Raw genomic sequence first — 27681 nt, forward strand, 5'->3', positions numbered from 1 at the left:
CCGCTGCTCCATCCTCACTTTGCCTTTCTCATCCGTAGTCCTCCAGCTTGGGTTCGAATGGCAGCTCAGCCTCTGGAGGGCTGTGTGACCTTGGATGCTCATTTAACCTCCCTGAGCCTTCGTTTCCTCCTTGGCAAAATAAACCCAGCACACCCACGGTGCCCTGGAGGGCAAGTGCAGTGGTAGGGCTGCCTAACTTCATAAGTCATTTTCTTCTAGCCTCATGGCCCTACCAGTGCCCTGCTTCTCCCCTGCGAGTTACCGCCTCCTCACAGCCCCGGCCCAGAGTTGTTTCCTTGCGGGCCTCGTCCCCCAGGCCGCACGACAGTAGGTCTGCCATCCACGGACCGGGCTCCTGTACCCCAACCTGCCTTGCTGGGTGGCCTAGGCACCTCCCTTCCCTTCTCTCTGCATCTCTTTTCCAAATGGAAGATGGAAAAAAGAAATCTTACTGAAGATGATAGTGTTTCTGAGACCACTCGTGAGTTTTGCATAAAGGCCTAATAATAATAACAAAAACAACCGAGGGTTATTGGGCCAATTTGATGCCCCGCGCAGCCCTAAGACCGAAAATATTAGCTTACTTCGTCCTAGTCCCAGTCACTATGCTACACCTGTACTAGTCACTTAGCGTTTATCTTTAAATTGATGTACTTAGAAAAATTCATGAAGCCCATACACTTGAGCCTGAGTCTGGCTTGCTCTGCCCCAGCCCCACTGGCCCCTGCTCCTCCTCCGACACACCAGGCACCCGCCTACTTCAGGCCTTTGTACCAGTTCTCCCCCCGCTTGGCATACGTCCCCAGCACAACTGGTTCCCTCACTTCTAGTCTTCTCAAACATCTTTCTCAACGTTCTACCCTAGTTACCCGTTTATGCTACAATAACCCTCCCCTCACCCTACCAGCGCTCCCAGGACTCCTTACCCTACATGCTACTTCCCAAGAAACTACATACTTACTTGTGTTACTTATGCTTATGGTTTGGTCTGCCTCTCCCCTCATCCCCATGTACTTTGAGGCAGGGGTTTGTGTTTCGTTCACCTACGTGTCTGGTGCCTAGAGCTCAGCGTGGCCCGTTGTGGGTGATCAATAATCATCTATTTAGTAAATGGTCTGTCTGATTGCAAGGCTCATGTCCTTAATGACCACACCGTAGGGCCTCCAAGGTTGGATTTAAACACTTGAGTTTCTCCTCGTTTGCTGTGATTTCTCTACCCCTCAAGTAGTGTAAGGAATGCCTGTGTCTTGTCCAAGAATTTCAAACCTGGGGGTCCTGGCCTACCCATCAGTCCTCAAATCCAATCACTATTTCTGCCAGAAGGCTCAATGGGTCTGAAAATGGGATTTAGAAGAGTGACATCCATGCAGTAAGCATACAGTCGATACCCAATTAACCAGGACTGTCCTAGTCCGAGGCCCAATGAAGCCTGGAGAGGAAATTGCTTTCTGCCCAGTGCCCTCTGTGGAGAGTGCCGATTTCAGCATTAGGGGATTCCAGCTCCGTATCATGCACCCTGGGAAGACCTCCTAGATCTTCCCATTACTCTCAGACCTTGTGGCCTCTGCCCAGACCTCACTGTGTCTTGCCTGGACCACAACACCAGGCTCCAATCCCTCCTGCCCATGTTGCCACATAATTCTCCATGAAACTCTGTGACCATACTGCACCTCTTTACCAGGACCTTGGGTGGCTTCGCTGCACACACGATAATGGCGAACTCCGATCAGGCAGACCCAGGTGGAAAACAACTGCTTGACCTACTAACTGGGTGATCTTGACTGGACACTCAACCTTTTCTCGGCTGCAGTGTCTGTGTCAAGTCTTTGTAAACGTGTATGTGCACGTGTGAGGTTAATGGTTAAATCAGGAATGTCAGATATGCGCAACTATCCTGGCAGACATCACTAATCGATGGTGGCACACTTCTCTGATTAACTAAATCTCAGTCCTGAGCTCCATGGATCAGAGGTGACACATGAATTGAAGTCTATTTGCATCTTTGGACATGATGGTATTTGACACTGGGGATTGGAGTGTCCAATGTGACAGGAGGCTGTGGTGTAATAACCAGAGATTGCGGAGGGCCTGGCCTGGGAGAGGGTTTGAGGACAGGCTGACTGGTGGGTTGACTGCTTAACAGAATCTTGTCAGCCTCCCTTCTTGTGGCTATGGAGGCGGAGTGAATCAGAGGAGAAACTGGGAGAATTCTGGGGGAGTAGAAAGGGGACAAAGAAGGGAGGACAAAGCATTTTGTGACTCAGATAGGAGGTGTTCAAGGATCCCCAAACCCACGCCTCACAACATAGATGGAGAATTTGAGGCACAGGAAGGGGCCGGGACCCGCCCAGAGTGACACAACAGAGGTAAAACGAGAACACAGGGCCCCTCAGCAAGGGTGTTTCCCAGGCCAGGAATACCCAGCTCAGCCTAGAGCCGCCAGCACTGCCAGGGAGTGACCCCAAGTGTGTGGACCTCTGTGTGTATGTACACACGTGTACACAGGTGCAGAGACTGCAGCTGGCAAGAATGAGGGTGTCCTCGCAGCAGCACCACGCTTGAGGTGATGTCACAGCCTCCCTTGTGGCTCAGTGGGAGTGGGAGAGAGACAAGGAGGTGGGGAGGGAGGAGGGCTAGAAGCTGTGAGGAAAGAAATGGAGAAAGGATGAGGGGAGAAACGGCTTCGGGGCACAGCAGGCTAAGATGGTGGAGAGAGAGATGGGAGGGCGGAGACGGGCAGATGGAAGAAAGGGATGGAGAAAGGGAGGAGGGAGAGGAGAATGAGCACGACTGGGAGCCGGGCAGAGGAAGAGAAGGGACAGAGTGGGAGGGAGGATTTTCTCTGTTCTTTCTCAGGCAGAGAGGAGGCAGGATGAGGCCGCCTGAGGGGTGATGGCACCCCTGTAGCGCCTCCCAGGTAGGTCCTTTGACTGGGGAGGGGCATATATATGAGCAAAACTGCTGCTTCCCCCACTATCCCAGCTGGAGCTGACCCAGCCTGCCAGTCACCTGCCAGAGCTATTTCTGGAACGTGGAATCTGGGTCAGAAAGGGGGAGGGAAGGAGAGGGTGGCCGTGGCAGTACTGGCAGCTGGGAAGCTGGCCAGCTCTGAATGGGTGGGTGGGTGGGCACTCCATGCCCTGCCCATGGCCATTCCAGGGGGGCCCTCCCCTCCAGGCTCTCACTGCCTCATTACCATCCCCCTCCCTACCCACCTGCCTGCATATGTGCCCATGTGAGAATGACAAAGAGCTTCCATGCCCCTCAGCAACTTGGGGGCTCAGAACAGCCCTAGGTGGTGGTGGTGGCGGTGGTGGCCCAGACTGCTTACTCCTTGGGGACAGATGCTGAGGAGAGCAGGCGCTTTGAGCAGGGTGACCTCTGTGGGGAGACTGGTTGAGTGAGGGTGTGCCTGGGTGTTGTTGTGTATCCGTATGGAGGGAGGTGATTATGAGCGGACTGCCATGTATGGTTGTACAAGTTTTACACTGATTAAGGATGCCATATGGGAGGGGGTGTGTTGTTCACAACGGAGACATAATTGAATTATATATTTATTATGACAAATCTCTGCAGATGGCAGTAAAGGACCTTACTCTAATGAAAATTGTACATCATGACAATTTTTCAAGAGATAGGAGTTAAGTGTTTGGGCAGGGGTCACCCTTTCCTAATCCAACACAAAGGTACCAGCTGCAGTTCTGGGTACAGTTTTGAAAATCTGGTGGCTTTGGTTTTCCCCGTGAGGTAGATGAGTAAAGGAGCATGAGGGGATCAGAGGGGGGAGGGGAGAGCAGCAAGTATGTGCGGTCACTGCGGAGACCTGGGGGGAGGGCTGACTGGGGAAACACTGGGGAAACTTTACGGTGGCTCCACTCTGCTAGAGGCATGATTTCCTCATAGGTGTGGAGATGGCGTGAGCTTTGAAGGGCGGACACATGTGTGAGTGCATGTGCAGGTGTATGTAGAGATGCTGTGTACCTATGAGAATATCTGTGCAGGCGTTTTTATGTATGTTATATATAGATCTAAGGGTGTAAAACTTTATATAGTCTAAGTAGGTGCGTGTATGCACACATGCCTGGGTGGTGTCCGATGTCACTATGATACTTTCTTGAGTGTTCTGGTTTGGGCTAAAGTCCCAGCTGAGAATCACTGGAGGCCCACATCCCTCCTACATTTATAGCCAGAGGCTGGATCGTCCATGTGGATGTTGAGGTGGGGTTTGGTGCAGGGGGTGTGTCTGTGAATGACTGACTTTTTGGCCTTAATTCCTAGTCTTTCCCTGAATTCATGCCCTTTGCCATGTAACTGTAGTTTCTCCCACAAAAGGTGGCATGTATTTCCTTGGACCTTGGCCTCATGTGAGTTCCTTTGACCAATCAAATGTGACACAGAGATTTGAAATGTGCTTGCCAAGTGGGGTTTGCCCTCTTATACTTCTGCACCTCCATGAGAAGAGCATGCCCTGGCTAGGCCAGTGATTCCAGGAGAATTCTTTGGTTCCAGGGGAGGATGTAGGACATGCAGAGCAGAACCAGCCGACGTAAACATTCATGAATGAGAACAAATGTGTTATCGTGTACCACTGAAATTATGTGCCTGTTTGTTACACAGCATGATTGCGATAATAGCTGATGGATACCAAAATTGGTACCAAGAGTGGGATGTGTTAGCAACCAAAATATGTAGCATTAGGACCAAGTGGTAAGCAGTACGTAAAATGTTACAGGAGGCTTGAAAAAAGGTGACCCATATTATGTAGAGATGAAATGCTTGGTCAAACTGTCAGTCTTCAACAGTAACTTGAAGAGAGCAAGTGGATCTGGGCAAGATAGTTTCCCAGCAAAATTCTGAAAGCCAAAGCTGGCTCTTATGGGCTGCATTTGATAAGGAGTACAAGAGAGTAAACTCATAAAACAAATAGGGATTGTCACAGGGCAGAGAGTGTTTAGAAGAAATACGGAGGGCCCAGAACCTGCTGAGTTGGAAAATATATGTCAACTCCAGCTTCTCCTGCCAGTAAATCATTCTCAAATTAAGACAGATCAAACCAAGGTCATGGCTAGTTAAGATGCAGCATGTGGACCAGATCAAATCAAGGGTGTGGCTGCAACATCTTTTATTAATATTCTAAAATAATAAGCTACCATCTAAGAGATGCTCTCAGCTGCTCAAAAGGGCTTCCAGAAAGCTTAAAGGGCTTGGCCCCATAGAAGCCTGATGTACCCAAAGTAGTCATAATTGAATCTAGAGAGACTGGTATGACAAAAATAATTGTGGGTGTGGTTTTTGGCATATGGAGTTAAGTGGAATCAAATACATAGAAAACCCATAAAGTGTTTGAGGTAGGTGTGTAGCCAAAACTGTGATCAACTTAGGCTAAAGGGACTGAGACCATTAGGGGTATAAAAAGATATCTGGGTCCCTAACTCTCTTCAGGGAGGAAGCAGGTTAAGAAAGCTGTTCAGCTGCCCAAAGGGCATATCCTTCACTGTTTTCTTCAGAAGTGGCCAAAAAGGCTACTAGAAAAGGAAGGGCTTCCAGAGAGAGCAGAGCCAAGAGCTCCAGAGAACAATGGATTAGGGGAGTCAGCTCCAGGGAATAGAGCATGGAGCTAATCAAGGAATATTCCCCATCCTAGAGTATTTGCCCAACATTTGCCCAGAAGGACTTCAGAATTACCATGGATCGGTGTCTGAATTCCTTCTCTCTTTCTGAACAGGAGTGTGAATTGCAGTTATCCTGTCCCTACTTCACCAATGTGTGCTGGATGTGTGTGGGGTGGGAGGTGGATAATTTTCTGTTTAGAATTTGGGTCACTCAGTCAGGAGGAGTCATACCCAGACCTGATATAAATCATCAGATCTTTATGTTATGATTAGATGAGACTTTGGGGGGTCTTGAGGATAAGCGTATTTTCTGAATAAATGTGGCCAAGAGAGTGGGCTATGGTAGATTGAATTACCCTGATTCTTCACTCCTCCTTATATCCACACCCCTTGCCATATAAATACAGTTTCTGACACAAAGATGGGAGGGTACTTCTCCATCCCTTGTCTTTGAGCTCAGTCACATGACTTGTGTTAGCCAATAGGATTTTAGCAGATATTATGCAAGCAGGGGCCTTGAAATGTGCTTGTGTTGTTAGGCTTGCTATCTTGTGCTTCTGCCATCACCATGAGAAGAACAATGCCCTGGCTAGGCCACCGATCCCAGGAGGACCCTTGAGTCCCAGGAGGAAGATGAGAGACAATATGGAACACAGCTGTCCCAGCTGATTCACAAACTTGGGAGCAAGAAATAAATGTTAACTGTTGTATTATGCCAATTTTGTGGTTGTTTGTTATGTGGCACTACTCTAGCAACAGCTGACCAATATAGGGACCTAAACAGTTCTGGGACACGTAGCCCATTCTCATCCTCAGCCCATTCATGAGTGATTGGGGTTGGGGGAGATCGGTGAATGAGGGTTTATTTGAAGAAAATTGCTGGAGTGCTATGCCCCCCCAGGCCCACTTCGTGCTTAGAGAACTTCTCATGGGCCTGATTATGTGGGAAATCTAATCCTTTAACCTGAGGCTCCTATGGGACATTAGAGGGCTGCCTGGGAGAACCTGGCAGGGATCCCCTAGATTTGGAGATCACAGAACCTGGGCCTCAACACCTACTTGGAGACATCAAAAATGGAGAGGCTGGCAGGGCGACCTATATGTGGCAGCAGGTCTAGAAGGAAGGCTGTAGCCGACCAGGCCATACTTTCAGAGAGCCACAAGGCAAAGGCCTCATTTCACACAGATTCGGTGGGAGCCAAGGAAGAAAGTAGGGCCGGAGTTGTCGTCAGGATTCTGCCCAAGACACCTACCTGCCTCGCAGGGCCAGGTTTCCCAGTAAAAAGAGGCTGCGTGGGGGGGAAGGGGAGGGACACCAGGTGGAGGAGAAGAGGGGGAATAAGAAACAGTGGGCCGGAGGGAGGCTGCCCATGATGCCAGGAAAGAAGGTACCATGCGGGCCCTGCAGGATAGGAAAAACTCCAAAAACACCACCAGATGCCAGCATGTGGCATCTGTCGTACAGAAAGTCCTGAGGCCAGACAACACCTGCACTAGCTACATTCCCCTCCCACCTGGAGGGACCTGAAACAGCCACTCGTGAACGGAACACAGAAGACACTGACCACCATGCCCAGCCTCAGTCAGGCCCTCGCTGCAGGTGCATGAGATTGGAGAAAGACCAGACTGGACTCTCAATACCTGAAAACAAGACTGTTCCTTACGGTCTAAAACTGACTGGAAAAGCTCAGGGATCTGCCCAGCTATCACCAAGGGTTTGAAGACAACAGTGAAACAAAGTGGTTTCTTGCTCTACCGCCTGTAAACATCAGTTCATTCAGTCAGTAAGCTGGTTTCCTGTGTGTAGACTACCACACGATTCAGGTTCATTTGTGAACAGCAAACACCAGTTGAGCACTTGAAACAGCTGTTTCTCTTCCTGCAATCCGACCCCAAGTGGCTTTGACAGTTAGGAAGCTCAGAGTCAAGTCTGAAACGAGTGTTAACAGCTACCACTTGTCAGCTTTTACCATGTGCAAGGCCCCGCTAAACACTTCTATGCTCAGTCTAATTTCACCTTCCTAAGAGCCTCCTGCGGTCTGGCTTATGCCCCAATTTATTTATAGATGGGGAAATTGAGGCTCAGGGAGGAGAACCAGCTAGCCAGAGTAAGCTCAAAACTCTCTCTACTAAACCAGAAATTATGCTATTTTTCCCGGTCTTGATTTTCTTGACTTTCATGGCTTGTTCTTGTGACATAGGGTCTTTTTACCCTCTGATCCCGCATGAGTTATCTTCAAAGGATTTAGAGCAAGTATCAGGAAGGGTAGTTTGTCCCTGATTGTGACTATGAGAGAAACCTGCAAACTCACTCCTTTGAGAAGGCTCAATGTAGATGCCATCTTCTCCCCGCCGGCTTTGCCTTCCCTGCCGGTTTCAGGCTTTCCCCACAGGTTTGCCTACATGAACTAATCCAAACAGGTATCGGTAGGTAGGGCTTTAGTGAGCTCCGCCTACCAGCAGGGGTCAGCTCTGAGCCAGTGTCTGGACTGTCAGGGGCCACCAAGTACTGTTCCACAAGCTGGAGTCTTTTCCATCCCCCTCACCTCGCCACCACTGCTGGCCTCTGCAGCTGTGTCCCCATTGGAGCTCCAGTTTGCCAACTGGTGGGAAGTTCAGACCCAAGGCCTCCTGCTGTTGCTCCTAACCATCCCTCCAGGCCTGGCCAGCCCCCCATGGATTCCTCCCCAGCATTTCCCACTGCCTATTCCCTCCACCCTCAACAAAACAAAGCAACACACCCTCCCCTCATCGCCGTACTCACTCGGAAGCGTGCGACTGTTGCTGAGGCTACTGGTGCTGGGCGGTGGGGAAAGGGACTGCAGGGACACACTGTCCTCCTCCTGCGAGCAGCCGGCCTGGATGGCGCGCAGGTAGCTGTGGCTGCGGGAGCGGAAGTAGCTCGGCAGAGGCAAGTCAAGTGCCTCCGCCGCGGCCGACTCTGCTTCGCTGCAGGCGGACTCGCAGGCCGCCTCATACTGGTCGCTCAGATCTGCCTCCCGTACCTGTCCAGGCCAACACAGGCGTCAGGGGCCAGCTTTGCCTCTTCTGGAGGGGCGGAGAACTTGGTGGTCGGTCCAGCTACAGGGCTGTTGAGTCTATGGGGCCGCAGCTCGGTCCACCCTCTCCCTCCCACCTCACTCAGAGTTTGGGATGGGCAAATGGAGTCCTTAGGAAATATACAGCTCCTCTCACCTCTCTGGGCTTCCCCTTTTCCATCTCTACAATGGAGAATCTATTAAGGACAGTTTATAGGATATTAACTAGATTACATGAACTAGAGTTCTCTTGTGTGTCCACATTGATGGACTGATAGATTTTGAGGTCATATTTGAAGTCAGCAGGAAAGAAGGCTAAAATCAGTAATGTCTGCCCTGAATGTTGGAATGGAGGGTGTCAGTAGATGTGCTAGATGTTTACTGTCTTATTTATAGATATTTACCATCTATAAAACGGGGGCTAGTTACAGACCAAATTTTACAGGACGGTTGTCAAGATTGAGATAATTCATACCACATGCAGTGAGGGGAAGACATGAGCCAAGGGTACCCAGTGAGTAAGTGGTAGAGTCAGCACTCAGGTGTGTGTTTAAGGAAGATGAACCTAGCCCTGGTATATAGAGTAGCTCTTGGGGAGGGAGTCTGGAATGGAGGCAGAGGCCAGAGGTGAAGCTGATGCAATAGTCTGGTGAGAGAAGATAAGACTGGAATGAGGATAGTGGCAGTGAGGATTGATTAGTGATGCCTGCCACGGGCAGTATGGTGAAAGTCAACATGCACGCTATTTGCCGTCTCACATCTAGTTCAACCTCATTTAGATGGCTTCTAAATGTCTCTCCAGAGATGATCGTCCCAGAACCTACAAATCTGTAGCTTGGGGGTGTGAGCATAGAGGGGCCTCACCATTCATACACTCTCTAAAGGTGCTGGAAGGGTCTGTCTGAGCCATGGCTCAGGCCATGTTTGTAAGTGGGGATCACAGAGTACAAGCTGAGGAGTCAGCTGGCCAAAGATGGACACTGGGTAGAGGTCCTGGGGGAGGTCTGGGCTACCGCGGAGGGGGCAGAAGTTGACTGAGCACCATGAGGAGGAAAAGATGGAGCTGGGCCTGGGGCCCGCTCTGCTCTGGACCAAGCTGTGTGACTGCAAGCCATCATCATCCTCTGGGGCAGTGTTTCCTCATCTAAATGACATGGAATGCCTGTGTACTTGTCTGACACTTTATCAGGTAAAATGATGAGATGGCTCATCATCCAATTTGGAGCATATGTTTGGAAAGGTTTAAATATGTGCTGTCCAATATGGTAGTAACTAACCATGTGTGGCTATTTGGGTTTAAATTAATTAAAATTTAGAAAGTCATTTCCTTCGTCACATTTCACCTGCTCATGCTACCTTATGGGACAGCGTGGATTACAAAACATTTCTATCATCGCAGAAAGTTTTACCGGATGTGCTGATAAATTAAAAGGCTGTGTGGCATATTCAAAATTCACGTGGAGGGGTTGTTAAAGAGATAGGTGTTTATCCTCCAAAGCTGCAACCTGAAGTATACTGAGGGGCTCTTGTAACTGCCAAGGGCAATGAGGTCTTGCTTTGGGATTACACAATCATGGCATAGCTCTGGCGCTCGACTGCCAGGATTTCAACCATTTCCTCGCAATAGGATGTGGGTGAGTCACTTAACTGCTCTGTGCCTCAGTTTCCCTACCTATAACATGAGGGCTAGATATAGACCACATTTTAGAGGATTGTTATCAAGATTAAATAATTCATATCACATGCTTAGAATAGTATCTGGGAGGGAAAGCACCTGCTAACCTGTACCTATTATTATGGGCAGTTCCCTGGCGGTGACTGCAGAGATTTGTAAATGTTAAGATGCTCCCAAGCTTGGTGTGTGTGTGTGTGTGTGTGTGTGTGTGTGCGGGGCAGCTGGCCAGTGCTGCTGGTATGTGTATCACTGAGGACACACTGTGTGCAGGGTACTGGCCTGGGGGTTTGGTATGTGAATACATCACATCCTTACCATAAGCCTGTTGAAGTTGGAGGAAAAAGAGGTCACTGGGCCCACTGTGCACTCTCCAAAAACCTTCTGGAATAACGTGTTCAAGGGGAACTATGATATGGGGCTGGGGGGCACATCAGGCACCCACATCTGGCATCAGGAAATGTGAGGCCAGTCCTAGTTAGTTTTGCCCCCGTAGGACATGTGGCTTTGGAAAAGTCCCTTGCCCACTCCTGGCCACAATGAGGGGTTGAACTTATAGCACCTTCCCTGCACCATTTTCTGGTCTTGGGGCTGGAACCTGGGAAAGAGGTGAGGGCGACTTCCAGAGGCAGGATGAGTGAGAGCTCCTTTAGGGCAGCCAAACAGTACCAGGACTGTCATTGCCTCCATCCGCTTTTGTAAAATTGAAAAGTCTCTGCATTCATTCCAACATCCTTAAAGGTCTTGTTGGAGACCCCAAAAAGAGAAAAGTCAGGGTATCTAGGGGTTGGAACGTACCTAGCCTGTCCAAATAAAACAGTTTCCCCAGGCCTTTCCCAGGCTTTGGGGGAGACGAGGAGCCAGAAGACTCTGAGGGAATGTCTTCCTTTATCCTGGGATTATTTCTTACCCCATCCATAAAACCTAGCTCATTCTTTCCCACTTTTGAGAAGAAACTGAGGCACAGGGAAATGAAGTGACAGGGCCAGGGAATGGAAAGTCAGGGCACCAACATGAGTTGGACTCCACCCTCACCGGTGATGGCTTTCCTACTGTGTGTACCTGCCCGGGCCGGGAGCTGGGGTCACTCAGACGTCAGGTCTAAGCCCCAGCCCTAGACTCTGGGATTGGGGGACCAGAGAATGGCAAACATACTGACCTGCTGCTCATGGCCAAACAACTGGGGGATCAGGGAGGCCTGTCCAAAAATCTGTAGGAAAGAGAGGGGGAGGGTTATGGGAGATCAAGGCTGGGGGCTGAGGTGGGGTACTCAAGCACGGCTGCAAGAGAACTTGTCACTGGCTGGTTTATTTAACCTCCTCCTCAGACTGGCTGAGGCCCAGGTGCTAGGCTTCACTTGGCTTCCTCCAGTGATGGGACGCTCACTCCTTCTGGGGCTGAGTGTCGTTGAGGACTTGTAATATGCTATATACAAGTCTTCCTCTTGGTCTGGTTCCTGGGACCATGGCCTCTCACCTGGGCAGACAGTCCCCTGGGATCTATAGGTCAGGGACAGAGCCCAGAGCTTTCTCTTCTCTGGCCAGGGCCTACACAGTCCAGTGCCTGGTGGGAAGGGAGTGGGAAGGAGTCAAGGCCTCAGAGACACAGCTAGAGCTGAGACATCTCTGAATCTGGGGCCACATATGTGGCTCAGGTTACTCAAGCTTCTGGGGTGAGGATTTGGGGGTTAAGAGGACCTTGGGCTAGGAGAGGGCCAGGCAGGGGGTCATAGGAGAGACCTATTAGTGTCCCTAGCCTTGCTGATACCTTGTGCATTTTTGTGTAGCCAAAGGACAAAAGTGTTCCAGGTGCCAGGCCAGGCAGGGGACAAAAATGGGCTGTGAGAGACAGACAGACCCAGAAAGAAACATGGAGATGAGACACACTAGAGCAGGAGTGTCCAAACTGCGGCCCGAGGGCCAACTGAGGCCCGCGATCCATTTTTTATTGGCCCGCAGCAAATTCCAAAAATATATTTGGTTTACTTAAATAAACCAGGTGAGGCAATATGTACTTCACCTCAAGTGAGTGGCCCAGCTGTTTGTGTATTTTACCGTATATGGCCCTTGGTGAAAAACATTGAAAAAAGTCTGGACACCCCTGCACTAGAGAGTCAGAGAAAAATATCAATCAGGGGAAAGAAAAAACAGGGAGATAGATGTAGATGGATGCAATTAAGACTGAGAGATGAGAGAACGTGGCAGCATGGGAGAGACAGGAAGGGAAGCCGTCCATTCAGCAAACACCTACGTGTCCTGCGCCATGTGCTGGGGACACTGTGGGGAGCCAGACAGCAAGGTCCCCACCACAGGAAGCTCCCAGTTTAAGAACAAGACAGACATCAAGTAAATAAACAAACAAACGTAATTCCAGATAGTGGTAAGTGCTGTCAAGACAATTAAGCAGAGTAGGGGAGCAGGCCCTGGGGGCTCCTTTAGAAAGACTGAAAGAGCAGTCCCTCTGAGGAGGTGACATTTGAGCCAAGACCTGAAACGCAGGGAAGAGCTAGCTGTGCAAAGACTGTAGAGAAGAGTGATCCTGGGAGAGTGAGCAGCAAATGCAGTGACCTATGGCAGGAATAAAGTTTGACGAGCCGAGAGGAGGCCAGCGTGGTTGGAGCAGGGTGAGTGACAGCAAGTCCAGATCATGGCCCCGAGGGAGGCAGGGCCTCACGGGGTCTGCGTAAGAACTCTGGCTCTCACCTGGGTGAGGTGGGAACCATGGGAAGGTTTGGAGCAGGGGTGTGATGATCTCTGATTTAAGTCTTTTATAAGCTCCCTCCCGCCACCAAGAACAGATTGCAGGTGGCAGTCATGCAGGCCAGGACACCTGTTCAGATGAAACTTAGCGGGGCCTGGATGAGGGTGGCAGGGGCAGAGGATCCCACGGCTGGGGTGGTCTACCCCTCCGCACACCTGAGGTCAGTCTCCTTGGAGTCTGGGAATGACAGTGCTGGGGAGGGCTCGGCCAGGCTAGGAATAATGGACTGGGGAGGAGTTGGGGTCCCAAAGCCTCCGGGCTCTAAGCAATCCATCAGCCTGGGCCGTGGGGCTGCACACAGTAGGACCCAGGATGTGTTCCTGCCCAGACAGAAGGCTGGGTTTGCACCTGGCTGCCTACACTGCCTCACTGTGCAACTACTGGCAGATGTCTGCCTCTCTGGGCCTTGTCTCTAAATCCACACCATGGGGGGAACATTCAAGCCTTGGCTGGTCCTTCCTTTCCAAACTCTAAAGCACCATGTACATGGCAGGGGCTGGGGTCCAGGTCTGGGTCTGACAGCCCTGGATCTCCGCCCAGCTCTGCCTCCTCCTAGCTGTGTGACCTTGCCTCTCTGAGCCTCAGTGTCCTCATCTGTGAAATGGGGATATGAATAATAAGGCCCCCTCTGGGGTAGCTGTGAGGGTTCAAGGAGTTGATGGTTGAGAGAATTAAAAGTGCAGCACAGTGTGCTTATTTGCTGTTAGTGGTCCAGAATGGAGAAGCAACATACGTGAGGTCGGTCACACAGCAATAAGAACCATAAAGGTAGCTAACCTTTGCTGAGCACTTTATATTCATTATCTCATTGATTCCTCACAACCCTTTGAAACAGAAATTATTATCATCTTGTGGTAAATCAGGAAACTGAGGCTCAGGGAGGGGGGTGATGTGTTTTGGGTTTCTGCTGTCAGTGACAAAATTGGGACTCAAGCCTCGGTTTCCAGTTCCCAATTCCCAGGGCTCCTGGGTCTACAGCAGTGATGTGGCCCCTCCCTCAGGATCCTCAGCTTAGGCTACGCAATGTCGCAGTGTCAGGCCCTGTGACTACTCTCCAGCTACAAGACAGTCAGTGAGGCAGAGAGACACACATAGGCAGCTTCGAGAACAAAGAGAACAGAAACACAGTACAGACCACTTAACAGGGGTTGGGTCTGGACATCTGTCTGTCTCCTGGGTGGGAGCTGGGGCTCTCCCAAGCCCACTGACCTAGCTACCCACCACCCTCACCTGGCTGATGCAGCTGGAGTCGTTGAGGCTGTCGCTGATGGGGTTGTAGTCTTCCTCCCAGCTTGGACACTTGGAGGGCAGCAGCATGTCCACAGAATCCAGGCGGTCCAGACTCCTGGTAGGGGTGGGGAGCAGACAGGGCTTAGCCCACCCATTATTCAGCCTGGGAAACTGAGGACCAGAGGGGAAAAGACTGGCCAAGGTTATCCAGTGGCAGAGGGAAAAATGGCAACCACTGCCAGCCCAGGTGGTGGTGGTGGTGGTGGTGGTCATGGTGGTGTGCCATGACCACCAAGGGGTGAGCTCCCAGCTTTTGGAAGCTTTGTGAATCTGGAGGACACAGGCAACTCTTGCCTGTTATGCCGGCTACAGCCACCAGGTGGCAGCACAAGCTTGCTTTTGACCCTTTCAAACTTGAGGTGGCCCAAACCAGCTCAGTTCTACAACCCATTTTCCTGCAGGTCTGGGGCAATTCCAGGGGAAGGACAGAAAAGATGGTTCAAGACCCATAGCACTAACCTCAGACTAAAGCTGCCCAAAGGGCATCAGTTTCAACATAATGTCCAGGTGGCCTCCACCAAGCCCCTGAAGACTCACCACTTGTTCCCAAGGCCCCTGATCTTCAATCTTTCCTCACATTTACCCTGGGCCTCCTCCCACCTCTGGAAGGGGGATAAGGTCCAAGCAGACAACAGCTCAGGCTCTTCATATAAAGGGGCTTGGAGTGAAATCCAGCTTCCTTGCTGGGAGACCCTGAGCAAGTCACCACCCTTTGCTTAAGTGTCAGTTTCCTCACTTATTAAGTGGGAATGACGCTATGCCTACCTGCTGGGGCTGGGGCCAGATGGATTCAGTGGTGCAGATTAAAGTGCACTGGGGCAGTAGAACCCGGAGTACAGCAAGAGCTAACAGATGGTGGTGCCCATAACTATTGCTACTACATTATTATTGATTCCCTCTCATGCAAAGCCTGTGCCCTGGGCCTAACCACCTCTCCCACTTCAATGCCCACTGGTCACTCACAGAACTGTAGGATTTCAGGCTTAAAAGGGGTCTTAGAGATCATTCAGCTCAGGCTCCTCAATTAAAGATCGGGAAACAGGCTGAGAGAGACAGACCTGGGACTGGTTGGTGGGGTCCAGGATTCCCATCTGTCGGCCATTCCCTGCCTTCTGTCCCAGCCAGTGACTCCGGGCTTCCTCCTCCCTGCCTCGGCCCTACTGCTCTCTTTCCTCTGTCTCAGTCCTCCCAAACTCTGTCCTCCAGGAAGCCTTGGTTCATGCCCCCAGGAGCTGGAGAATGAGGACTAAGCTTGTTTCCTTTAACTCTTCTAAGTCTTTTGGTTTGTTTCTGACTTGCTTTTGTTTCTCTTCCTCAGTGGACTTTGAATCCCCTATGCCAAGTTTCGTATGTTTTGTACTCATTTGATAGACTTTCTCTAACTTGCCTTTCATTTCTTTCTGTTCTACTTTCCACGGTGACTTCGGCATGTGGAAGTATCACCTCTTTTTCTTACATGTTAATTGTTGCTTTCTGTGCACATGCGTTTCATTCGTTCATACGTTCACTAACTCTTTTGAGTCTTAAAGCAAGGGAGTAAGGCTTGAATGGTGGAATTCCCGGCAGGGTGATGGGACAGGTGAAGGCTCTCTCTCTCTCTGACTTCTGGATCTTCCCTCCTCCCCAGTCTTGGAGCTCAGGGATCAATGACAGAAGCATGTGCAGAGGGGGCTCTGACCTTTCCTGGGCAGTGCTGGCAAAAGTGGTGGGCTTGGTTCTTCTAACCTGAAGTACTGGGTCCCCTGGGGCAGTTCCCCTGTGGGAATGGAACTCACCTGGGGACGTAGTTCCCATGGGCAGGGTTTACCTGTGCCACTTACTCTAGAGAGCCTCTCCTGCTTTACCAAAGGATGAGGCTCACCTGTGGTCAGAACTTTACTGTGGGGGACTTATGGGGTCGCATTCATCAAATGGCAGAGCTCTCCTTAGTCAATTCATCAAAGTGCAAGGGCCACCCTAAGGACGGGAGTCTCCGGAAGGCGGCTAACCAGAAGGCGGGGACTGGGGACTGGGGTCTCATTGTGGGCGCAGGTTCACCTGGATCTGGGGCAAGAGTCACCTGTGCGGCTGGGTTCTCCAGGGGCGGCCAAAGGGGAGGAAGACGAAATTCCCGGGAATGGGGCATACCTGTGAGGGGCTCACCTAGGGGGCTAGGCTTGCCTGTGGGCGGGGCTTGTATCCGCGTTAAGAGGCTTTCCGAGGGGAGCGCTCCGGTGCAGGCGGGGCTTACCTGATGGAGCGGAGCTCCAATGGAGCAGGGTTATTTGTGGGCGGGGCTCACCTCCTGGGGCAGGGCTTGGACGTCCGAGAGGTTCTCCCAAGGGCGGGATGCCCGGGGGCAGGGCTTGCCCGGGGGCCGGGGCTCTAGAGGGAGGGACTGCGTGCTAACCTGCGCGGGTTACTCTGCTCTCCCAGCGACTGCTGCGTGGCCCTCAGGTAGCTCTGGCGCCGAGCCGCAGTTTTGGGTGATGGCTTGGGACTGCCGCCAGACTCGTCACTGTCCTCGTCGCCCATAGCCTTGATGTAGCTGCCGCTGCGCATGCGCCGGCACGGGATGTGGCCTTCCGCTGTGGTGTCCGCCTCGCGCGGGGACAGCAGGGCGGTGCTCCACTCACCTCCGCCGCCGGGCACCTGGGGAAGGGAGGAAAGGCCTCAGCGAGGGTGGCGCGGGGGGCAGCGCGCACTGCCAGCAGACTGCAGCAGACCGTCCAGCCTCGGGTCAGACCTCCGGGCCCTGACAGTTCGGCCTTCCGTGTCGGGTACTGCCACTGAAGCCATCCAGCAGCCAGGCAGAGGCCTAGGCTGAGAAGGATGGCTGTGGCTCCGCCACAGCTTCACTATGTGGCCTCAAGCAAGTCCCTGCCCCTTTCCGACCTCAGATTTCTTCATGGATCCCAGGATAGGTGCCCCAGCAAAACCGCCCAGGCCATATAATCACAAAGGCCTCCAAAGCAGCTGCCTTTCTGAGCAGCCACCATGTTCCCATCACTTCCCCTGCTATCTCAGAGGATGGCTTATGATCCCTCTGCATAGATGAGAACAGCAGGCCTGAGGGAGGTCTCCAGACCTGACACCAAGAGCTTGGCCCTAGGAGGGGGAGGAGGACAGGTCAGAGAACTCTAGCACATCAGTATGGGGGCAGGGTCCTCCAAGCCAATCACAATTCTTCATCCCACAGGTGGGTAAACTGAGGTACAGAGAGCAGAGTGGCTTTCAGGGGCAGCCACACAGTGAGCTGGAAAAAGGTTTCGTTTTTCCATCTGAACCTCAGGGACCCCACTTGTGGAAGGGGGCTATGATAAGGGCAAGTGAGTCACAGCCTAGTCCCCAGTGCTTATGGTGGCAGAAACCAGCCAAGGGGACCTCCCCACCCTCCAAGGCCAGGATCTGCCAGCTGCTCCAGGGCAGCACGCGCAGCCTACATCCCTTGCTCACCTACTACCCACTGACATGGTGATGAATGAGTGTGCACATCTCGGCACTTAACGCACCTCAGCCTGAACACAGGGTGCACGCACCTTACCATGTACACACATCTCAGAGAACAAGCATACCTCCCCCCACACTCTCCTCACCAAGGACGCACACTGGCAGCCACTTCGTCATCTGCGCACCCCTCAATGTGTACACAATGTAAACACACAGCATCCTCACACACCTCCTTCCATACACGCTAGCCACCCCTGCACTGCGGACACATCTCGGCACGTCCCCAGCTCACTGTTTTCTCCTCCACACATACAGAGGGCACACCCTTACTCGGTCTATACTGCACCTTGGATGCCCAGGTACACACATTTCTCAGTGTACACAACATCCCCATTCTTCACTATGTGCACAGATGCACACTTCCCAAATCACCATGTCTACACAGATACCACACTCCTCTCAGTGCCCACCTTGCCAGCGGCCAATTCCCAGCTGAGGGAGAGTCCCTGTCTGGGATTCCCACCCCACGAGCTCCCCTCAGCCTTCCCATAACCCCCTTTCCCAGCTGACTGCCCAGCCAGTCACTCGGGCCTGCACATTCTAACCCCCAAACCATTTGCTAGTCCATCCTCCCTACCTCCACCTGTCCCTTGGGAAGGTGGCCTTGTATATCTCTGCTCAAAACCTGTTGCTACCCCAGCCCCCACCCACCTACTTCCTGTCACACAAGCACAACCACAGGGCCTGCAGGGCTACCCTTTCACGGTGTTTCTGAAGCATTTTCACATGATCGGACCAAAACGTACCATTTTGAGAGGAACCCAGGTCACACATCACTCTCACTGATATTTCTAAACGAGTAAGTGCATTGAGAGCCACAAAAGCCTTAAATATAAAAAATACTGCCTGGATTTAATTTTCTTCTATTGAAAAAAAAATAAGCCTTTTCCCCCCTAGTCTCACTGTCTTTGGAATTTTATACAGAATGACAAGAACTCAGGGCTTCGTCAGACTTTGATGCTCATCTGGTTCAAAATGCATCTAATGTGTTCCCAAAGGCTGGCCAGGCCTGCGCTGGCATTCCCCCCAGGATGAAGTGCTCACTACCTACAGAAGCAGCCCCTTCCATCTTGACGTGGACTGAAATTCGCTTCCTATAACTTCCACCCACAGCTTGGGCTCTGCCCCCGGGAGTAACCCAGTACATACACAGCCACTTTCTCTGCCCTTGAAAAACCTGGGGGATGTGTAGCAGCAGAGATGTCTGAGCCTTCTGTTACTTTCCTTGACTGTGGCCTCGGTGCATAATAGTGCTTCAATAAACACTAGCATTTGAAGGAAGCTAGGTAGTCCCCCAAACTGGGTTAGGGCCTCTGGACTCCGGCAGTCCTCCGCGCTCATCTCCAGCACATGCTGCTCAAACACTGACGTGACTGCTCGTGGGTCTTTTTCTCTCAGCATCCTGATAATTGGGGCTATGTCTTACTTACTTCCAGCTCTGTTCATTTAAGTGTCCATCTGTTCAGCCATCCCTCTCTCCTCTCACACTTCCTAAGCACTTCCTCTATACCAGACCCTGTCTTGGGTCTTGAGGACACACAACATTATATATGGTCCCTGTCCTCAAGGAGCCCCAGTCTGGTGGGAGTAGCAGGCAGGAGGCTGGCAACTAGAATGCCATGCAATTGGACCTATGAGGAGGGTGGATGGCACAGCTTCCAGATTTGTCATCTAAAGGGCAAGGACATGTTTTAGTCTCTACTCAGAAGACATTCTGGTCTCAGAATGGTCCTTCTCAATGTCTACTGAGAGCATGACCAATGGAAGGAATCCCTTTACTAGCAGGTACTATCAGCCACCCATTTCCTAGGCATGTAAACAGGGGCCAGAGTAAAGCAATTTTCCAAGGGAATCTGTGGTACATCTGGGCCTCACAACGGGTGTCTTCCCTACACCCCTCATGCCACCCTGACCCCGGCCAGAGACCCACCTGAAGGTAGTGGTAGGCTAGACCTTGGTGGCAGGATTTGGACTTTAGCATGCTCTTATCCAAAGTGGCAGAGGTCTTCTGGCAGACCTCGTGGGCATGGCTGAGGGTCAGAGTGGACCAGGAGCCCCGCTTGACGTAGTTGGTGTCGGTGCCCACCCCAAGGCTGGGGCAGGAGGCTGGGGGTGCGGGCGGGGGTGGCGGGGCAGTCAGCTCGTTGGTGTTGTTCTTGGCAGCCTTGAGCATGTGCCCGCTGATGGTGTTGTAGGCGTGCATGAAGTAACGTGGCTGGCTGCGTTCTGCCTGGCGGCCCAGCGTCATCAGCCCGGAGGCTGGCCCACTGCTGCGGAAGGCACCCCCCTCGCCGTCCAAGTTGTCATCAGAGCTCCACCACCCTGAGATGTTGGAGCGGCTCCGCCGTTTGGGCTCCCCAGCCTTGGCCCGCTCCTTGCTTTTGGCCCTCCGGCCCTTGCCGTCCTCCAGGCCACTTTTCTTGCTGCCATTGCCACCGACCTTGCCTGCTGTGCCCTCCAGTGAGGGTGCCTTGGTAAAGAAGAGCCTCTGGACGGAGTGGACCAGGTGGCGGATGCGGCCAGGACTCTCGCCACGGGCCTTAGCCTCACCGCGGGGGAACTGGAGCGTGCTGAAGCCATCGCGGTGGATGGGCAGCTGCTTCTCAAACTGGTCCAGGAGGTTGGCAGGCAGCCGGTTGATCTTGGTGGCCTGAGCATGGCTGGGGAAGGGGCTCTCCTCTGGCACCTCGAAGTGGGAGTTATAATGGATGCGGGGGAAGGTACTGCTGGGTGGGGGCAGCTGGTTGTTGAGCGGGAAGAGACCATCGCCGGGCAGAGCATTCTGCCCAGGGAAGCGAGCCTCGCGGGCGAAGGCCTCCGTGGGTGACAGCAGGTAGGGGTTACGGTCAGGCCCTGCAAACAGGGGCTCGTGTGGTGAGTCCAGGCTGTCGGAGAGATGGCGGGGGCGACTGTCACCGAGGCCTTTCATGATCCCGGCCCTGGGGGCAGGGGCCGTTGCCCTAGCGGGGCGCCCGGGTCACCTCTCCCGGGCAGCAGCTATCCTGGGGAGAGAAGACAGAGAGGGGTCAGCTGGATTTGGGGGCGACAGGGTGCCAGATCCTAGTGGTGGGAGGATTTTTGAAGAGTCCTGGCCTGTCCTTAACATGGTGGGGCAGAGGACAAGAGTCCAAACAAACAGAGCCACATACCATACGTATGAAGGAAAGTTACAACTCAGGCTAGCAAACTGTTAAACAAAATAGATTCTACTCTCCTACCCTGAGGAGTGTATCTTCAGAATAACCTGGAAAGGCAGGTTTGAACTCAGACTTCTTGGTCTCCTCTGAATTCCAGGGTGGAATGTGGTGGGGGGAGCTGTCTGCCCTCCATTTTCCTCCTATCTCACCATAAAGAGCTGCACACACACGTGCACCCCAAGCTCACTCCACACACTCCCCAAAACAACCACCCTTTGGGCCTACCACTGGCAGTGTAGGCCACCCATGGGAAGATCCCGTACTGGCCTTAGGAGCAGGCCTGCAGTCATCTGGGCAGAGAATTTCAGGGTCCCTACTATCCAGAGTGTAGTCTAAAGAGGGGATACAGGCTCCAGGTGGGTGTGTTCCCTTGGCCCCCAAACATTCCTTGCCTCATGGGGAAGAACACAGTTGAAAGAGGGCCAGAGAGGCCTTCTAGAGAGTGGGGCCCTTCTTACCCGGGTCTGAAGGCAGTACTTCCCAGCTCTTTATTTCAGCAAAGGAATCCTTACATCATGTAAAACCTCTGCAAAAACCTGCTCTGTCCTCAACAAGAGCCTATCAAGTGTGACCTTTGGGCTATCGCTGGGGACTATAGACCTCAGAGAGGCCAACAAACCCATTAGCCCATCACTTCCAACTGGGATAAATCAATGATGGCCAACCTGGAACCAAGTTCTCAGAGTCGATACAGGCGCACATCCGCAGGGCTGGGTGGTGAGGGCTAGGCCTGAGGAGAGGACAGCATTTAGGTGGAACCACTGGGCCTCAGTAAAATGGGGGCAGGCGGACTAGCTGCGTCTTCCAGCCAGGACCATCCTGGAAATACCAGTCTCACATTTAGGCAAGTCCCTTTCCTTTCTGGATCTCAATCCTCCCATCTCTAACATGGAGCAGAAGGGAGGTCAGTGAGGTTTCTAAGCCCTGCACCCCACTGGCCCTGCTCGGAGGAGTCCCAAGGCTTGGTCTGGCCTGGGTACCTGGTCTTCTGAGAATCTGTGTGGCTGGAACAGAGCAAGTGAGGGCAAGGGCAGTGGGGGAAGAGGTCTCGGTGGGGTGGGGCCAGGTCAGAGTGGACAGGCTCCGACTGAAGCCAGATGTGGTAGGTAGAATGATGCCTTTCAAAGTTGCCCATATCCTAATCCCCAGAACCTGTGATTATGTTACTTTGCATGATAAAAGGGACTTTGCAAACATGATTAAGGATCTTGAGATGGGGAGATTATCCTGGATTACCTGGATGGGTACAACCTAATCACATGGGTCCCTAAAAGAAGGAGACATGAGGGTCGGAGTCGAGAGGGAGATGTGATCACAGAAGCAGAGGTCAGACTGGTGCGGGGTCATGAGCCAAGGGCTGTGGGCAGGCCTTAGAAGCTGGAAGAGGAAAGGAGTCAGAGCCTCCCCTCGAGCCTCCAGGAGGAATGCAGCCCTGTGACCCATGTTGGACTTCTGACCTCTAAAATGTAAGATAATAAATCTGTGTTGCTTTAAGCCACTAAGTTTGTGGTAATTTGTTATAGTGGCAATATAACACACCAAGCATGAGTTTGGGTGTCCGAGACCTCTTTGCATCTTTCAGAAGAGCTCTTAAAGCAAATCCCAGACCCCAAAGAACACTGGATAAAAAGCACTGGCCTAGGTGAAACCCCCATCTTCTAGATGGGGAACCTGAGGCCCTCAAAGGGGAAGAACAGCCCCAAGACCATGCAGTGGGCCCAGTGTCAAGGCAGGACTGCGGCCCAGAGTTCTTCCTCTTCCTCCATGTAGCTATCTTGCAACTGTCACCCAGAGCGGCTGGCCCTGACGCTCAAGGATCTGGAATTATTTCTTTGGATCTAGCCAATTTCATGACCAACAGTGCCCTAAGCCTCTCTGAGACTGCTGCAGAGTGCCCCTGGCTCTAATTCTCCCCATTCTCTGCCAGAGCCTCTTCTTGCGTCTAGGAGTCTGATGGACCCCACTCCTGGAGTCCAGAGCACTTTAGTGACGGTCGTTGTGGCTGAGCAGCCCCCTCAGAAGCATTTCCGCTTCTACCAGGAGGCGTATCAGAGCATTTCTCCCCAGCCTGTAGAGGAAGTCTGCCGCCTAACATCTTGACCATGGCCTCACAACAGCCACATGAATTGGGAGACTATTATCACCGTTTTACAGATGGGAAAACTGAGGCTGGGAGAAGGAGTTCTAGCCAAGGTAAAATAGGTGACTCAGACTTCATCTACCCCACCAGTATCCTCGACAGTCAAGGATCCCCCTCCATTCCAGCCAGCAGCAGTACCCTCTGGGCAAACCTCTTCTTGAAGACAATTTCAGGCAAATGCAAGACCACGACCATAATCCTCTTTCTCCCCAGCCTTTTCTTGGCCTCCTTGCATTCCCTTGGGGCCATAGGGATCTCGGGGTCAAGGGCCAGCCTCTTGGTGCTCCTGCTGGAGAACTGTATGTGCAGTGATGCCCACTGAAGTAAAGTCAGTGAGACTGAAAACAGAACATTGTTTGCAAACACAGCCCCACTCGCTCAGCAGGGGCCTGACTCGCTAGAAATGCTGTAGGTGGAGAGGGCTGGTCGCCAGGAACAGAAGACAGCTGCAGGCCCTGCCCAAGAAGGGCACGCCTCACTCAGTTCTCCTAGCCAAGTCACCTTCTCCAGACCCCCCAGGGAGAAGCTGGCTTTAATTTGACATCATAGGTATTCCTGAGCTGTGGAGTCCAGGGTTGCTCCAGGAGAACTGCGTGAGCTGGGAGCTATGGCCCCCCGCTCTGAGTCTTAGGCTGAATGGAGCCAGGAGGAAGAAGCGAGGGAAGGTGTGGGAAAGTGCTCAATGAACTGTAAAATACTGGCACATGCTGTCCCCTGGGCAACAAACCCTGCCCTGAGTCCTGCTGGTCTTAACTGACGATGCCCCTTAACTGATAGGTCCCTGCCTTGGAGGTGCCTCTGGGATTACAGGAGGGAGAGTGGGGGCTGTCACCTTCAGGGAGTCCTCTAGAGATTGGTGAGACACTCTAATGACCACAGATGACTTCCTAACTGCTTTTCTTCCTGTGTCTGGGCCCTTCTTATTAAAAGAGTCTCTTCCTCTGACTTCTGGGGCTCTGAATAGCTATCCTTCTACCCCACCTTAAATGCTGGTGCATCCCAGAGTTGTGAGCAGGCCCACAGGATCCCCATATCAGTAAAATGCGTCACTAAGCACCCAGTTGGGGGCTCGAGCCAGACACCTGGGCATCTCCTTGAATTTTTCCTTCTCCTGGCCTTTCATGTCCTTCTACCAGTAACAGCCCCCACTGTGCCTGGAAAATGATTCTGCGCCCCCGTCTCAGTTCCTGTGTCTAGGTGGAGCCAGTCCTATCCCAGAAACCCAGGGGTGGACACACGACCCAGGCTTGGCCAATCGGAGCCCTGCATCCCGGAGGACTGACTGGCTCAGAGATGAAAACAGGATCCTTTCTAACCAACGAGAGTTGGCCTTGGGATAATGGCTGAACTCTTAGAGAAGAGGCACCTTCCTTTCTGTCAGGGCTGCTGTGCTTGACAGTGTCAGCCTGGAGTCCTTCATCAAGATCTTGTCTGATGTCTCAGATATGAGAGTTAAGAGACATTTTGCTTAGGTCTGAGTTAGGTTTCCGTGTTTTTCAACTGATACTGTCCAGCCTCCTGTCCAGTTGGTCACTACAGCAGTGGCTGTGGGTGCCCTGCCCACATCTCCTGTAGCCTCACCACTGTGGTGCCTAACGGGCTGACTTCCAGCTGTCAGCATCTTCACATCCCTTGGAGAAGGGGAGCTTTCTCTAGCTCACACCCGGCCTGGCTGGCAGAGACTGCCAGAGGATTAACAACCCCCCCGCCGCCCCCCCCCCCCGCCTGGAGTTGGTATATAAACACCCCAGCTCCTCCGCCCCTCAGGTGGGACTCCTGAGGGAGAGGCTCTACAGACTCCTGGAGAGCTGCCCAGTGGGACTGAGCTGAGTTGTCCAGTGGTTATTCTTGATAATGCTCCCTTCACTGGCTGCCTGACTTCCCTGCCTTACCTCCCCGCTCCCACACTGTGCTGTCTGTTCCCAAAGGAAGTACTTGTATTTGAATCCTTGTTCTGGACATGCTTCTGGGGAATCCCAGCTATGACAGTCACCAAGTCACAGTGATTCTGCCTTAATTATGTTTCCTGATGCCATTCTCTCTGTGTATGCTCTGCCTGTGTCACTCTGACCCCTTACCTGGACAACTGTGGCACCAGCCTCCTCCCTCTGCATCCACTCTAAGACTCCTATAATTCAGGTTCCACACTGCAGCTGAGGTGATATTTCTAACATGCCAAAGCAATAGAGCTCTTCCGCTGCCGTGGCTCCCCGTGGCTCTTGGGACAAATGTGCGACTTCTGAGCCTGGCATTCAATGCCATTGGAGAGCTAGTCTCTTCCGACCTCTAACCCTTGGCTCTAGTCACATGGCTTGCTGGAGCTAAAGGAACTGTGAGACAAAAGAGTATCAGCCTGGGGAAGGGACAGCATAAGGCCTTGCAGCAAGGCCCCTCTAGGCCTGGAACTCACGTCTCTTGACTCTTGCGCAGGCCCCAGCCCATCAGCCCTCCTGAACTGGAGGGTCTGCAAAGGAAGTGCTGGGGCTGCATCACCGGCTGAGGAGCAGAGGGTGAGGTGCGTGGGACAGCATAAGAAAGAGCCTCAGCAAAGAGTGGAGGTCCAGAAATCCCAGAAAATTGCCAGCTTCTCCAGCCTCATCCTCATCCACCAGACTTCTGCCAAGCAAACTCATTGCCCTGCTGGATTGTCTTTAGTTCTCATCACTCTTGGAAACTCTCCCATGTTATTTGCTTGCTAGTTTAGTGTCCATTGTCCCCTGCATCTGTGGTGTCCAATATGGTAGCCGCAAGCCACATATGGGTATGCAGCACTTGAAATGCAGCTAGTGCAACTGAAGAGCTCAATTTTTAATTTTAATTAACAAATTTAAATAGTCACATGTGGAAAGTGGCTACCATATTGGACAGTACAATTCTAGAACTTCACACCCACCTCCTGGAAGGAGCCTCCGCCATCACCCACTTCTCAAGCTGGGGTCCAGGATATTCTCTTTCCTCTAACATCTTGTCCACCTTTTTGAGTTGAAACCTAATTCATTTCTTTTCTGACTTTCTTATATCTAATAAATGTGTCATTGGAAAGGCTATATATTTCCCCCTGAGTACCTATTTGGCTGCATCTCATAGATTTCATTTCCCCAGAGGTCTGTTTTTCTCCCTTAAAAAAATTTGAGATGAAATTCACACGACATAAGATTAACAATTTTAAAGTGTACAGTTTGGTGACATTTAGTACATTCACAGTGCTGTGTAACCACTACCTCCATCTAGTTCCAAAACGTTTTCTTAACCCCATAAGAAAACCCTGTACCCAAAAAGCAGTCACTCCCTCTTCCTATTACCTTCCAGCCCCTGGCAACAATCAATCTGCTTTCTCTCTCTATGGATTGACCTATTTCCCACAGATTTTATTTTTATTGTGGTAAAAGATACATAAGATAAAATTCATCACTTCAACCATTTTTAAGTGTGCAGTCGGTTCAGTAGCTTCAATTACATTCACAATGTTGTACAACTACCACCATTATCTATGTCCAAAACTTTTCATCACCCCAAACAGAAACTCTGTAACCATAATGGTTATAGAATGGTTATGAAATAACTCCTTTTTTTCCCTCCTCCCCCAGTCCCTGGTACTCACTAATCTACTTTCTGTTTCTATGAATTTGTTTATTCTAGGTATTTCACATGAATGGAATCATATACAACATTTGTTCTTTTGTATCTGGCTTATTTCACTTAGCATCATGTTTTTAAGGTTCATCCATGTTGTAGCATGTGTCAGAACTCCATTCCATTTTATGACTGAATAAATATTCCATTATATGTATATGACATATTTTGTTTGTCCATCTATTGATGGACATTTGGGTTGTTTCTGCCTTTTGGCTGTTGTGAATAATGCTACAATGAACACTGGCATACAAGTATCTGTTTGAATCCGTGCTTTCAATTCTTGGGGGTACATATATCTAGAAGTGGAATTGCTGGATCACCTGGTAATTCTGTGTTTTACTTTTTGAGGAACTACCAAAGTGTTTTCGACAGTGGCCATACATTTTACATTCCCACCAGCAATGTATGGGGTTCCAATTTCCCCACATCCTCACCAACATTTATTATTTTCTTTTCTTACCAGATACGTGATTTGCAAATATTTTCTCCCACTCTGTCCCTACAGGTTTTTAATAGGTAGTGTTTTTCAACTTTTCCTGGACCAGCCACTCACTCTTTCCTTCCTCATTAGCCATGATGGTCTCCCCTCCCCCCAGCACCGCCTGGACTGTCAGCTCCATAAAGGAGTTGAGTCCATGTTCCCATAACCTCCTTGTGGCTCTTCTCATCTGAGGGGCAGAGGCATGAGAAAGAATCTGGAGATGGGCACGTATGGGATGATGTGGTGGCAGTTCAGGTCCCGACTTCAGGACTGTGGCTCTCATGTCCCCAGTTGCCACGAGCACCGGCTGCTGGCAGTGCACATCTGGGTACCTGCTAGGACTTGCTCTCAGCCAATAGGAGATGC

At 51.6% G+C, this 27681-nt stretch overlaps 1 protein-coding gene across 4 annotated transcripts in view; it reads right to left on the minus strand.

Moving 5' to 3' along the window:
* The window catches only part of DLGAP4 (DLG associated protein 4), a 190548-nt gene that overhangs the window by 59853 nt on the left and 103014 nt on the right, over positions 1-27681 (minus strand). For all 4 annotated transcript variants that reach the window (XM_081033717.1, XM_081033718.1, XM_081033719.1 and 1 more), the window contains 5 exons: positions 19792-20863; positions 16762-17003; positions 14313-14427; positions 11482-11532; positions 8377-8617 (listed from right to left, as the gene is read on the minus strand). In XM_081033717.1, the coding sequence (XP_080889843.1) occupies positions 8377-8617; positions 11482-11532; positions 14313-14427; positions 16762-17003; positions 19792-20790 (1648 nt within the window). In that variant the 5' untranslated portion in view covers positions 20791-20863. The remainder of the gene's footprint in view (positions 1-8376; positions 8618-11481; positions 11533-14312; positions 14428-16761; positions 17004-19791; positions 20864-27681) is intronic.

Source organism: Rhinolophus hipposideros, assembly GCF_964194185.1.
Source record: "Rhinolophus hipposideros genome assembly, chromosome: 22".
In the NCBI taxonomy this organism is placed as follows: Eukaryota; Metazoa; Chordata; class Mammalia; order Chiroptera; family Rhinolophidae; genus Rhinolophus; species Rhinolophus hipposideros.